The sequence below is a fragment of the Symphodus melops genome (genome assembly GCF_947650265.1).
Source record: "Symphodus melops genome assembly, chromosome: 17".
In the NCBI taxonomy this organism is placed as follows: Eukaryota; Metazoa; Chordata; class Actinopteri; order Labriformes; family Labridae; genus Symphodus; species Symphodus melops.
This window is the reverse complement of record NC_136707.1, coordinates 396733-408679: the sequence shown is the minus strand read 5'-3', so window position 1 is coordinate 408679 and position 11947 is coordinate 396733. Positions and strand designations below refer to the sequence as shown.

At 48.9% G+C, this 11947-nt stretch overlaps 2 protein-coding genes across 2 annotated transcripts in view; both read left to right on the top strand.

Annotated features, from left to right (window-relative positions):
- The window catches only part of bptf (bromodomain PHD finger transcription factor), a 19406-nt gene extending 13916 nt beyond the window's left edge, over positions 1-5490 (top strand). Inside the window, exons 24-33 of the mRNA XM_079365412.1 lie at positions 1-26; positions 158-1404; positions 1489-1571; positions 1812-2037; positions 2122-2675; positions 2757-2933; positions 3019-3211; positions 3326-3410; positions 3490-3676; positions 4672-5490. The exon at positions 1-26 is cut by the window's left edge and continues 911 nt beyond it. Of these exons, the coding sequence (XP_079221538.1) occupies positions 1-26; positions 158-1404; positions 1489-1571; positions 1812-2037; positions 2122-2675; positions 2757-2933; positions 3019-3211; positions 3326-3410; positions 3490-3676; positions 4672-4711 (2818 nt within the window). The 3' untranslated portion in view covers positions 4712-5490. The remainder of the gene's footprint in view (positions 27-157; positions 1405-1488; positions 1572-1811; positions 2038-2121; positions 2676-2756; positions 2934-3018; positions 3212-3325; positions 3411-3489; positions 3677-4671) is intronic.
- Positions 5491-6576: 1086 nt separating this feature from the next.
- Positions 6577-11294, top strand: kpna2 (karyopherin alpha 2 (RAG cohort 1, importin alpha 1)). The gene is made up of 11 exons (XM_079367102.1): positions 6577-6694; positions 6932-7041; positions 7135-7275; positions 7796-7884; positions 8047-8315; positions 8400-8494; positions 9321-9584; positions 9722-9955; positions 10574-10756; positions 10848-10997; positions 11090-11294. The coding sequence occupies exons 2-11, from the start codon at positions 6985-6987 to the stop codon at positions 11177-11179; spliced, it is 1572 nt and encodes a 523-aa protein (XP_079223228.1). The 5' UTR covers positions 6577-6694; positions 6932-6984; the 3' UTR covers positions 11180-11294.
- Positions 11295-11947: the final 653 nt, after the last annotated feature.

Genomic DNA, 11947 nt, shown 5'->3' with positions numbered 1-11947 from the left:
CACCTCTACGACACCTTCAGTGCCAGGTAAACAAACCATGTCAGCGTGTTTTGGCTTCACTGTCGGGGCGCCGGCATGGCGTCCATCTTTCTTTATGATCCTTTAAATCCTGTCTTCAGTTTTTGCTTGACCCGGTTCTGTCTTCTTGCTGTCGCAGCTCTGATGGAGCAGAGAGCAGCTCAGCCTCAGGTCTGGACTTCAGCCTCCTCTCAGAGTCCGGCTCAGCAGGCTGCAGCTCCTTCGCAGACCCCACCCGTCTCCACACATCAACCCGCCCCCCCTCTGCCTCAAGCTCAAGTCCAGCAGCACCCGGGCGCCGTGTCCATGCAGCAGGTGTCCCAGAGTCCGGTCTCAACGGTGCAGGTTCACATGAAAGGAGTACCGGTCTCTACAGTGAGGTCCCCCCAGCCCCAGATCCAGACCCAAACCCAGCGCCAGGCTCAGATCTGTGCTCAGATTCAGGTCCAACCCTTCAGCCAAGTCCAGCAGATTCAGGCCCAAGCACAAACCCAGAACCAGCCCCAGGTCCGAGTTCAGTTTGAGCCGCAAACGCAAGTACGGCCCGCCCTTCAAAATCCACCTCAGGCACAGTTTCATCCCCTAAACCAAATCATGCCCCAGGTCCAGGTCCCAGTCCAGTCAAGAGTCCAACCTCAGCCCCAGGTTCAGTCTCAGGTCCAGACCCAGCTCCATCCCCAAGTTCAGGTGCAATTCCAGCAGCAGAGCCAGATTCACCCACAACCTCAGACCCTGCAGCAACCCCAGGTCCAGACTCAGCCCCAGTTCCAGGTCCAGTCCCAGCAGCAGACCCAAGTTCAGCCACAGGTCCAAACCCAGCCCCAGTTTCAGGTCCAGTCACCTCAGCAGCTTCAGGTTCAAGCTCAACCCCAAGTCCAGGCCAAACTCCAGGTCCAGTTCGCTCCTCAGAACCAAACACAGGTCCAAACGCAGCCTCAGATTCAGGTCCAGTCCCCGATCAGGCACCAGCTCATCACCGTTCCAGGTCTCCAGCAGCCGGTCCAGCTCCTCTCAGCGCTGCCCCCCCACGTCGCTGCCCAGATCCAAGCCCAGATCCAGGCCCAGGCCCAGCAGCAGGGGGGCGCCATCCCCCAACAGATCAAACTGCAGTTGCCGATCCAGATCCAGCAGACGGGGGGGCAGATCCAAGCCCACCAGATCCAGAACATGGTGACGATACAGGCGCCAGCAGGCGTCCAGGAGCAGCTGCAGAGGATGCAACAGCAGCAGCAACAACAACAACAACAACAGCAACAACAACAACAGCAGCAACAACAACAACAACAACAACAACAACAACCAAAACCAAAGAAGAAGAAACACTCTGAGGCTAAGAAGGAACTTAAGGATCAGAGTGTCAGTCCCGGAGATGGCGTCCAGAAGCCGGTGGGACTCCAGACGTTCTCCAGCATGAAGATCTGACCGGACTCTCACTGTGTGAAGGTTAACTCTGACTTCCTGTTTCTGCAGGTGTTAGCCAAGCAGCACGCCGCAGCAGAGCAGCTGAAGCAGAAGAAGAGTCTGGCTGCAGCCGAGCGAGAGGAGAACCAGAGGTCTGGCAAATATTCCTCCCAGTCTGATCTCAGGGCATGAAATGCATTTCTCTCCTCTCCTGTCGGCCATGTTTATGTGTTCCTTTAGTAGAGAGGTGGTGGTGGAGCGTCGGCCTGCTGCTCGGTGCGAAGGATTTGATGCAACAGCTGAAGCTCCATCATAAACCATCAATCAAATGTTTTCACCTGCATCACGACTGAACGCTTTCCTCCCCCCTCCCCCCCCTCCCTCCCTCCCAGGATGATCGTGTGCAACCAGGTGATGAAGTTCATCCTCGACAAGATCGAGAAGGACGAGAAGCAGGCCGCCAAGAAGAGGAAGAAGGAGGAGGTGGTGGAGCAGAAACGCTCCAAGCAGAACGCCACCAAGCTGACGGCGCTGCTGTACAAGCACAAAGAGCAGCTGAAGGCGGAGATCCTGAAGAAGAGGGCGCTGCTGGACAAGGAGCTGCAGCTTCAAGTCCAGGTGAGTCCACGTCTGAGACCGCTCTGTGTTACTGACGCCTCACGCACGCTTCTAATCCGTCACGCTCCGTGTCCGGGTTCTCAGGAGGAGCTGAGGCGAGACCTAGCGAGGCTGCAGAGGGAGAAGGAGAAAGCCCGAGCTGCGATCACTCAGGCCGCCGCAGCAACCGTCAAGGCTGCCGCCGCCGCCGCCGCCTCCTCGCACGCCGCCTCGCACCCCGCCTCGCACCCCGCCTCGCACCCCACGCATTCCTCACAGAGAACCCACGCCTCGCCCTCACCTTCCGCGTCCCATAAACGGAAGAGGGAGGAGGAGCGAGACAGGAACAGAGACAGAGACAGGGACCGTCATCACGACAAAGACAAGAAGAGGGACCGGGAAAAGGAGCGAGACCGACACAGAGACCGAGAGAAAGAACGAGACGGGCAGCGGGAGAGAGAGAGGGAGAGAGAGAGAGAGCAGGAGAGGGACAGACATCGAGACAGAGAGCGGAGCAAGGACGGAGACGCGGAGGGGGACAGGGACCGAGATTCAAGCTCATCCAAACACAAGAAGAAGAAGAAGCCGTCTTCTGCGAAGGATCACAAGAAAGACAGCAAACTGTACTGTGTCTGCAAAACGCCGTACGACGAGTCCAAGTAGGTGACCACAAGTCTTCAAGCGTGTCGCTGTCCGGGTTTCAACACGGCAGAGGTCAAAAAGTTTTCTTTCTTTTCCAGGTTTTACATCGGGTGTGACCTGTGCTCCAACTGGTTCCACGGCGCGTGCGTGGGCATCACGGAGAAGGAGGCGAAGAAGCTGGAGGACTTCGTGTGCAACGACTGCAAACGCGGTCAGGAGGGAGGAAGCAACGAGGAGCTGTACTGCATCTGCCGGACGCCATACGACGAATCACAGTACTGCCTTCTTCTTTGAACCGTCATGGCCACCCTCGTGTCCGTCCTCCTTCTGTTTCTCACTAACACGTTTCCACACACGCAGGTTCTACATCGGCTGTGACCGCTGTCAGAACTGGTACCACGGGCGCTGCGTGGGCATCCTGCAGAGCGAGGCCACTCACATCGACGTGTACGTCTGCCCGCAGTGTCAGTCAACAGAAGACGCCATGACGGTCCTGACGCCGCTCACCGACAAAGACAACGAGGGTCTGAAAAGAATATTACGCTCGTTACAGGTAGGTGGCGTCCAGCCCGTGAAGGCGTATCAACCACAGGTCGTCTGTGGCCGTTCTTGGTTTTGAATATTTGAAGGAAACTTTTTAAAATTGCGTCCTCTTTTATTTTGACAGACTCACAAAATGGCGTGGCCCTTCCTTGAGCCGGTGGATCCCCACGATGCACCGGATTATTACCGCGTCATCAAGGAGCCGATGGGTAAGAATCAAAGTCCAGGTGTTGGAGCGTCCTCAGTGTTGTGACTGTTCTCTCACGCCGCGTCACGCTCTCCTCGCAGACTTCTCCACCATGGAAACACGCCTGCAGAAGCGACACTACCACAAGCTCACCGAGTTCGTGGCCGACGTGACCAAAATCTTCGACAACTGCCGCTACTACAACCCCAACGACACGCCCTTCTTTCAGTGCGCCGAGGTGCTGGAGGCCTTCTTTGTACAGAAGCTGAAAGGCTTCAAAGCGGGCAGGTGAGCTCAGACGCTCGTCCTCTCTGTCCTCTCTGCAGCTCATGTCTTCGACCCTCCTTTTTGTTTTTCCTTCTGCATCGACGTGTCGTTCACTGTCGCACGTGTAGTTCACAGTTGCACTAAAACCGACGTGGGCGGCTGTCTCAGCTGGCGTCTGTTTCATGTTGCATTTGTTGTGTGTTCATCTTGGCTGCATGCTCGTTTGATTTATTCCATCCCATTCTCTTCTTTCTTGCAGATTGTCAGATTCTTAAAGGGGGCCAGTCTAGCAGGAGTCTGGACTGGAGGCTGGGGGTCTCTAATAATTATGTCATGGAAACTTTATTTTCATTTCCAAAACAGCCGAAATAATCACGACCAAAGACAGGAGTCACACACACACACACACACACACACACACACACACCGACTGTGCTTTCATGTCAACACCATCCATGTCACTCCTTTTTGATATTCACCTTCAAACGGCGGCCATGTTGATGTGTTCACTGTTTCCATCGCAGCAGCTCTGATGATTTTAAGCGTTTGGTCCTTTCCTTTCTGTTGGACGCCACGTTACGGCGCTCGCTTCACACGCAAAGAGACAAAATATAAATCTGCGTATTTTATTACAGAGATATTTATGAGACGTTTGAGTTCGGTTTAGCTGGATGATACTGTGTTTTTTTTTTCCCTTGAATGTACATACTTTTTAATCATGTACAGTGCTTGTAAGATATATCTGAATCTGTGTTTGAATGTTTTACACAACGATGCAGCGAGTCATTTTAGATGGACTTATTTTATGAGACTGAACTGTACAACAAAGAGGGAAGGATTTGACCTCAGCTGAAGCATCAACATGGCTGCAGGATCCTCTCTCTCTCTCTCTCTTCCTCTCTCTCTCTCTCTCTCTCTCTCTCGCTCGCTCGCTCGCTCTCTCTCCGTCTGTCTGTCGAGGTTTTTTACGACCATACAAAGTGCTCTCATCTTTCCCCTCTCTCCGCACTCTGTAGGTCTCATAACAACAAGCTACAGTGTTCCTCGGCCTCTTAGAGAAGCGCCGCTCGTTGCTCAAACAAAAATGCACTTGCCAAGAAAAATGGCTCCTCTGAACTGACAGACTCTCTGCCTCGTCCTCACGTTTTTTTGGGGGATCTGCTCCTCTGACCGACGCGGCGGCCCGGCTCTGCTGCTCTCACACAAAGCGTTGGGGGGGCGGAGCCGCCATCTGAGGGACCTTTTTCACGGACCCGTCTTCATCAGTGGAACCGCACTGAGGAGCGCGAACAGCTGAGAAGAAAGTTTACCTCGGAGAAAAGACTCTCATGGAGCTCTCATAATTCCACTTTCTTAACTTCTTAAACTCAGTCTTTTTTTTGTTTTTGTTTTTGTTCCCCCTCCTCCTCCTCCTCCTCCTCCTCCGTGGTCATCATGTCCAATGAGAAACAGGAATGACATACTGACAAATGACGGCTGAGTTTGACCGAGCATAACGCATCAAGGATTTAACTTTTTTTTTTTTTTGTTCTTCCATTTCCGCTCATTGTTCCGTCTGAAGTGGCGTGAGAGACGCGTGTACTAAATGTGTGGACAGCGGCCGTCTGCTCGCTCGACCTTGTATAACCTCGTGAACGGACAGTAATAAGCTCTTCTCCACCTCGTGCTCTGCAGTAGTGATGACTGACTGAGAAGGATACTACAATGTATTTCAACGTTCCTGCCCTGTTTGTAAAAAAAAATGTCCGATTTCGACTGGATTTCTTTTTCTTTTTTTGTATTACATCTGAAGAAATATTGATGTATATGGAACTTAATAAAATGCAAAAGACTGATCACTTCTTCCTTTGCATGTTGTGAAACTTTAACATGCTTCAAAGATGTCATGTACTTCTATACACACACACACACACACACACACACACACACACACACACACACACACACACACACACACACACACACACAGTATTGCAGAATGATCCTTTCCACATTACAGTGGAGAAGAAACGTTACTTATGATGAAAAATCCACTTTGAATAATGGGATGATTTTATGGGCGCCTTTCATGACACTCAAGGTCACTTTACAGAATAATAAAAAACATGAATACAATCGACTACATAAACTTCGACAGAGTTTTGAATATTTATTTGGGTAACCTGAGAATCTACAGACCCACAAAATGTGAAATAAATCAATCCAGTCCTTTGTGGTCTGCAGAAGTCTGACAACACTGAGAGAAATGCTCTGTTTCAAACGTGCTCTCCTTGTGATGTCACAGTGGGATTCTGGTTAAAAAAAAAAAAATCCCCTCCCCTCCTTTGTTGTCTCTGACAGCATAACTTTAATCTTAGTGTGCCTGCCTCCTGGATCCTGACTGGTAAACTATTCCAAAGAGGAGGAGCCTGATAACTGAAGTCTTTTACTGTAAAGCACTTTGGTTGGCCACTCACTGTTTTAAATGTGCTGTATAAATAAAACTGACATTGACATTGAAGGCTGTAAATAATGCACAGTTATGTGCCTGATAATGTAAAGCATTACAATCTACTGTACGGGGACGGACAGGGGAAAATGGATATAACCATAATAATAATAATAATGAGGAAATAAAACCGTAAAAGACATTTAATTACTGTAGATAAACACGGTTTCAACAGTAAGTGAACATAAACTCCATAAATTAATATTGAAGCTAAGTTCTTCATCGGATTATTTATTATTATTATTTAACTATTTAATCAGAAACACCTGATTCTGGAGAAGTTTATTCCTCATAAATGTTGAGTGAATAAAACTCTGAAATCTGCACAAACAAAAAAAAACCCGACCTTGAATCAGATTCAAATTCGAACTCTCGCGATAGTTCAGTGCATTGCGTCACTTCCCGTGCATGGTGACATATTTTAAACAGACTAATGAGAGTTGGCCGTTGGATGCTCTCCGCTCGAACCGACCAATCAGGAAGCTTTGTAGCAGAAATTTAAAGGTCTGTGCGGCATTTTCTGCGAACCAGAACCTCCGAGCCGCTCGTAGGTGAGCATGTGTCCTCTGCTTGTTTCTACATCAGAACACTTAACTTTTTTTAACTTGAAAAATAACTGTTTTATACGATGTTCTGTGTTAGCTTCAAGTAATAATGATAATGTACAGCTAAGTTGATGCTAGCTAGCTAGCTGTGAGAGGAGCTAACTTTGACGTGGACGTCATTCCTGTCACGAGGCGGCCTCGAAGTTAAAGTTTACCTGTTTCCTTTTAAAACTCTTTCTGCAGGATAATCCACCTCGGAACCAGAACCTTCTACCCTGCTGACCTCAACCTCAAACATGTCTGAAAACGTGGTTCGTCTGACCCAGTTCAAGAACAAAGGCAAAGACGCCAATGTGAGTTATTATGTTTATTTTTTTATTATTATTTATGAACATAGAGTCCATGTTGTGTGTGAGATGTGACCTTGTCATCATCGTGACCTTCAGGAGCTCCGGCGCAGGAGGGTGGAGGTGAACGTGGAGCTGCGGAAGGCGAAGAAAGACGATCAGATCTTCAAACGGAGAAATGTTTCTGCCTGTCCGGATGAAGCGACCTCTCCTCTGCAGGAGAGAACCCAAAACTGTCAGGTACAAGATCAGGCTTCATGCTCACACTCTTAGATTCATGTTAAATGTCCCTTTGTCTGAACATATAATAATATATATAATAATTACTGGGGTGGTTCTGATTGGACAGATCGTGTAGTTTTGTCTTTGAAAGATTCTTTATTGATCCCTGGGGAAAGATTGATTTGCTCCTTTTTCCAATCGTGTGTTAAGTTGCCACAAGGAACAAATTAAGACCTTTAATTTTACAATTATTGGCCGGTTAAGTCGGCTTGTAACAAACTGCGTTTTAAATAGTAAAGACAAAGAAGATGAAGGAAATAAAAGTACAATGATGAGTAAAGACTATGAGGTAGTTTTAAAAATATGAAAACACTTTCTTTTAAATTGGTTGAGTGGAAATCAAAGAATCTGTCATGAAAGCCAAGCGCTGTAAAAATGGGAATACTGTTCTTTGTTTGTGGGCGCGGTAACCCCCCCCCCCCCCACACACACACACACACACACACAGTAAATAAACGTGTGTGTTGACCTCTGACAGGCTGCTCGACAGTGGACGGTCGAAGAGATTCTCACAGGAGTGAACAGCGATAACCCTGAGTCCCAGCTCCAGGCCACACAGGCAGCACGGTGAGAACTTTGACTTCACTGTTTTAGGTTTCCAGCACTGATAGGTCAGCTGTGATGCTTCTCCACCAATGAAAACACAAACACTTTAATGACACGTGTGACGGACAGAGATCAGAATCAGCTGGTCGCTCAACATGTTTGATTGTTGTGTCCCGCTCTCAGGAAGCTGCTGTCCCGTGACAAACACCCTCCCATCAACCAGATGATCAGCGCCGGATTGATCCCCAAGTTTGTCGCCTTCCTCGGGCTCTCTGACTGCCCGCCCATCCAGTTCGAGGCGTCCTGGGCGCTGACAAACATCGCCTCCGGGACAACCGATCAGACGGCTGCTGTGGTGGAGGGCGGGGCCATTCCTGCGTTCATCAGCCTGGTCACATCCCCCCACCAGCACATCAGCGAGCAGGCGGTCTGGGCTCTGGGAAACATTGCTGGTTAGTTACTGGAAACCTATTATCACAGATGCGGTGGTGGTGAGTCAGCGTAGGTCGAGATTTTAACTTTTTTTTTTCCTTCAGGTGATGGATCACCGCTGAGAGACAGAGTCATCAAGCACGGAGCTGTGCCCCCCCTGCTGAGCCTGCTGGCTGTCCCTGACCTCACCGTCTTTAACGTGAGGGTTTTTATCATTACTCAGAAAGCCTTATGCACTTTCCTCATTCGCCACACGGGGGCGCCCTAACTCAACAGAGATGTGAGATGTGTTAGAAACGTACAGTAGGAGGAAAAGAGCTCTACATGAGCAGCAGTGTTTGGTTGAGAGAATTCATCACAGATACGGTTCAGGTCGCTCTGTCATATTTATAGAGTTAAAGATGGTCACAAGTTTTAATACCACACGTCTGATCTTTTCATGAGAGCGGCGTGCAGGAGGGGAATGAAGCCGAACTCCTGCACGAATCCTGCTGTTCACGACTCTACAAGAAATATGTTCAACATTGGGTGCATAAAACATAAAATAGTTTTGGATTTTGAGGTATCAATATTGTTTTTCTAGGATTTTTATTATTAGAATCTTATTGATGATTGAAATTCAGCTGTCATGACATTAGATTAGAAAACAGCCACGGGGGTTTGAAGCTTAATAATTCTGATTCTGAACATAAACAAAAGTGCAGGTTTTTTTCTTCATCTCTTCAGAAAGTCGCTCTTTTCAAATGATCAGATATCCCACATCCTCGTTGCTCCGACTCTGATCGGGAAATAAACCTCGTCAAATATACGTGCAGTTAAATGTAATGGAGCGGTGTCGGCCTGGTTTGACTGTTGTCATAGAGACGGGACAGACGTGTCACGTTTTTCTTCTCATGTAAGGCGTCACAGCCGGAGCTTTTCTGCTCCGAATGGGAAAAGTGACCTCTGGGAATGCTGTTGTTTTTTTTTCCACTCTGTAAAGCACTTGTTGCTTTAAACTTGTCTGCTGCCTGTTTTCTCTGCAGGCCGGCTACCTGAGGAACGTCACCTGGACGCTGTCTAACCTCTGTCGCAACAAGAACCCCTCCCCTCCCATCGCCGCCATCCAGCAGATGTTGCCCGCCCTCATCCGTCTCCTTCACTGCGACGACCCCGAGGTGTTGGCCGACGCCTGTTGGGCGATTTCATACCTGACGGACGGCTCCAATGATCGCATCGATGTGGTGGTCCAAACCGGCTTGATTCCTCGTCTGGTGAAGCTGCTCGGCTTCGAAGAGCTGCCTGTCGTGGTACGTAAAGACTCGGGTCATGTGACCGCGTTGACACGGCAGCCGCTCTAATGACATCGCACTCGGGGTGGCAAGCACGAAACCTGCGCTTTGAAGACGTTTAGAGGAAATGAATGTGACTCCGTCTCTCCTTTTAGACGCCGTCGCTGAGAGCCATCGGAAACATCGTGACGGGCACCGACGAGCAGACTCAGGCGGTGCTGGACGCCGGCGCCCTGAAGATGTTCCCGGCGCTGCTGCGCCACAAAAAGCCCAACGTCCAGAAGGAGGCGGCCTGGACTCTGTCCAACATCACGGCAGGGAAGGAAGGACAAATCCAGGAGGTCATCAACGCCAACCTCGTCCATTACATGGTCGACTTGCTCGTGCGGGTAGGTTGTAGTTTCTCAGTCACTGTTTGAGTTGGTCTAAGAGGAAAGCTGAATTCTGCCCGTCTTACCCGCCTTTACGGCGTTTAGTCTTCACCGCACACAGAACCGTGATTCCTTCCTTCAACAGACCCGGGCTCCGATACTCCCCACGAACAAAACACAACTATTCCTGATGCCAACGTTAAAAAGAATGACGGAGAAAATAGACTGCACGCCTCGATGCTCTGTTATTTTATTTTTTTTGCTGCTGGTTGCTCATCTTACTTTTCATACGTGGCGTTTATCCTCCTCCTGCAGCGATCCACACACAGTTTGTGCATGGTCCAGATCTGACTCTTCATACTCTCCGATCTGAGTCGCACAGCAGCTAATGAAATGATGATTCAGGTCTCTTTACCTGCGTTGTGAACGCAGCCTTGGTTACAGGAGAGGGGAAAGTAGAGCCGGGTTTAGGTACCCCCCTTTGGGACTAGAACTTCTGAATCAGACGTGACATCAGTCACATAACAGTCAGAGGCCCCTCTCGTCTCTCGGGACAAACTCTTCTGGTTCATACGTCTCGGTGCCGGATTAGGAAAATCGATCAGCACTCTCTTGACCTCTCTGTTGTCTCTGCAGGGTGACTACAAAACTCAGAAAGAGGCCGTGTGGGCCATTACAAACTTCACCAGCGGGGGCACTGTTCAGCAGGTGGTCTACCTCGTCCAAGCCAATGTGCTCGAGCCTCTCCTGAATCTCCTCTCCTCCAAAGACAGCAAGACCGTCCTCGTCATCCTGGACGCCATCACCAACATCTTCATGGTGAGTTCAGGGCTGTCGGGAAAAGTGGAATTTACTTGCGTGACTGGAGGAGGCAGAGTGGCTGATTTTCGTGTTTTTTTTTTCGTTTCAGGCTGGCGATAAGATCGGCGAGTCGGACAAACTGAGTCTGATGATTGAGGAGTGCGGCGGACTGGACAAGATCGAGGCTCTGCAGGCGCACGAGAACGAGATGGTTTACAAAGCAGCCCTCAACCTGATCGAGAAATATTTCTCAGACGAGGTGAGTTTGTTTCCACGCTCGAGCTAAGTGAAACGTTAACGTGCGACGCTGTCAAAGACCCTCCTAACCCGAGTGTTTGTGTTTCTGTTCAGGAGGAGGAGGTGCAGAGTGTGGCCCCAGAAGCAACCGAGGACGCTTACGCTTTCAACATCGGTGAAAGCCAGAACACTTTCAATTTCTAGATGACTTTCAGACCCCTGTAATCTCTGTCCTCTTCCTTCAGTGCTGCTGTTTGTTCTTGTTCATGTCATCGTTGACCTTTCCTCTCTGCGTGTGTGTCGTGTACATACTGGATTAATGTGAAAAAGCAAGATTGTAAATAAAGTTGTTGAATAAGGTGTGGGGGGTTTATTTTATCAAACTACACATTCATGTCTCCATCCACACACACACTGTACAGGAGGGGTGAATATTTTGATGACTCAGCAGTTTTGATTGGATGAAGGATCAGAGTGATTCACAATAAGGCGTGTAGCTGTGCTGATTGACAGGTGGGCGCCGTGTAACGGTTTGTCACAAAGTTCAGAGAGTTGCTCCAAGTGACAAGTCAAGGATTATTGAATCATTATTTTATAAAATTTCCCCAGATGATTAGTAGCTCGTAAAGATAAAACTTACTCGCATAGAATTTAATGTAACTTTATTTTAGTTATTAATCACGCTGAGGAGACGCTGAGTTTCTCAAGCGGTAGAAAAAATGTCCACACGTCAAATGAAGGATATTCTTATTGACTCGTAGTCGGGCTTACTTATTATAAATTATTAATAGTCATTTCAAGTCATCTATGACTTGTTATGCAAAGTGAGAGCTGGTGAGTCTTAATGAGGCATAAATGGGGGAAGCTAAGTGACTTCCCTAATGAGGCTGCGATCAATATGAAGGTCTTCAGGTGTAAAGACAGTGTAGCTTGATTACAGCACTGTTAGGAAAATGCTGAGCAACACAATGA